The sequence below is a fragment of the Staurois parvus genome, unplaced genomic scaffold (assembly GCF_062004578.1).
Source record: "Staurois parvus isolate SC_StPar_1 unplaced genomic scaffold, SC_StPar_1.0 ptg001254l, whole genome shotgun sequence".
Classification (NCBI taxonomy): domain Eukaryota; kingdom Metazoa; phylum Chordata; class Amphibia; order Anura; family Ranidae; genus Staurois; species Staurois parvus.
The window spans coordinates 486,037-488,046 of NW_028319050.1; the positions used below are offsets into that span (position 1 = coordinate 486,037).

The window sequence follows — 2,010 nt, forward strand, 5'->3', positions numbered from 1 at the left end:
TTAATAAAACACAGACCTGACCGGAGAGGTGAGGAGGATTCTGGGAGGTCACATGACATCACTCATCTCTATTAATCAAACACAGACCTGACCGGAGAGGTGAGGAGGATTCTGGGAGTCTAACATGATATTCCTATTGGTTCCTCAATACAGAGATTTCCTCTTCTGAAGTCAGGTGATCATATGACCATCACAGTGCCTCCATGTGACTCCCTAAACCCTGAGAGACACAACATGCAGAAGATTCTAGAAGTCACCAAGAAGATGATGGAGCTGCTGACAGGAGAGGTGAGCGGTGCCGGGAATTCTGGGACATTCTCCAGTAACAGACAAGGGATGTGTCTGGATGGTGACTGTATCATTGTGTGTGTCAGGTTCCTATAAGGTGTCAGGGTGTCACTGTCTATTTCTCCATGGAGGAGTGGGAGTATTTAGAAGGACACAAGGATCTCTACAAGGACGTCATGATGGACAATCAGCCGCCCCTCACATCACCGGGTAAGAGGAGACTTTATTGTAAAGGAGAGAGCAGTACGGAGGATCCACCTAGATCCCCCATCATCTGATAAACACATAGAAACAATGGATTCAGTCAGTGTGTGTGTTTCCTACAGATGGATCCAGTCATGGGAACCCACCAGAGAGATGTCCCCATCCTCTGTATTCCCGGGATTCCACACAGGAAGGTCACACCATCCCTCACCATCATCAGGTAGATGAGGAACAATCACTGATAGTATCATTAGGATCTGTACATTATCTGCATTGTTACCATTGATGGCATTTTTATTATATATTCAGAGTGGAAACTTGAGAGATCCTAAAGTTGAGGTTAAAGAAGAGATAAAAGAGGAGGAGGATGAGGATGGGGGGATGGAGGAGACAGAGCTTCTAAGAGAACACAAAGATCTGTACCAGGACACCATGGTGGAGTCATCCAGCTACAGGAACCCATCAGAGAGATGTCCCCGTCCTCTGTATTCCCGGGATTCCACACAGGAAGGTCACACCATCCCTCACCATCATCAGGTAGATGATGACAATTATTGGTAGTTGTGATTTATACACAGCATGTTTGTTACAATGAATGTTTTATTATATCTTTCAGAGTGGAATCCTCGGGGATGATAATATTGATGTTAAAGAAGAGTATAAAGAGGAGGATGAGGAGTATGGAGTGATGGAGGAGTTTTCAGAAGGACACAAGGATATGATGGAGCCACCTAATACCAGGAACCCACCAGAGAGATGTCCCCGTCCTCTGTATTCCCGGGATTCCACACAGGAAGGTCACACCATCCCTCATTGTTACAAGGTTGGTTGGACTGAGCATCTAGAACATACATTTGAGGAGAAAATATGTGGATTTTTCATGTGAGCTTATATTTATATATTTTTGGTGAAATTTCTAATTTTCTTGGTTTAGGGTGAAGATCTGATAAATATAAAAGTTGAGGTGAAAGCAGAAGAAGAAGAGGCGTATGTGAGGGATGATCAGCAGTCTATGGAGGAGGATGGAATAACGGGGACATTTATAGAGGAGGACACTCCTACAGAGATCAGCACAGGTGGGTCATGAACACTAAATCCATTCCTCCACCCATACTGCTCACTGATTGGTCCAGAGTAGGGCGGGGACTGGGTGATATCAGCCTGTAATCCCCTGATCACTTTCCTGAGCTGTGTTCCCCGTCCTGTATTCCTGGATTTCTCTCGGATAATCTTCCTTCTCTGTGCTGCAGACACAATTTATGTCTCTAGACTGGATTTATGGAGGTTCTGGGGTTCAGCTGGCAGCAAAATGTTGATTTTTCCTATAAGCATTGCATAATGTAGGCACCCAGGACATGTGACTGGGGTCTCCTGCCTTGTGCCTGACTCCTCCAGGGGACCTTCTCTGTTATCTGCTGGCTGTGCCGGGTGGAGGGATATGTCTGTAGTGTCTCAGACCCAAGTCACTGAGTGCAGTCTCAGGAGATGGGAGGCAGCGGTGTGGGATCTCTGCAACTT

The 2,010-nt window shown here is 45.9% G+C and overlaps 1 protein-coding gene across 1 annotated transcript; it reads left to right on the top strand.

Annotated features, from left to right (window-relative positions):
• The first annotated feature begins 874 nt into the window (after nucleotides 1–874).
• On the top strand, nucleotides 875–1,378 carry LOC149437795 (uncharacterized). Its single transcript, XM_089660617.1, has 2 exons — nucleotides 875–1,029; nucleotides 1,109–1,378. The coding sequence occupies exons 1-2, from the start codon at nucleotides 925–927 to the stop codon at nucleotides 1,376–1,378; spliced, it is 375 nt and encodes a 124-aa protein (XP_089516743.1). The 5' UTR covers nucleotides 875–924.
• The last annotated feature ends 632 nt before the right edge of the window (nucleotides 1,379–2,010 follow it).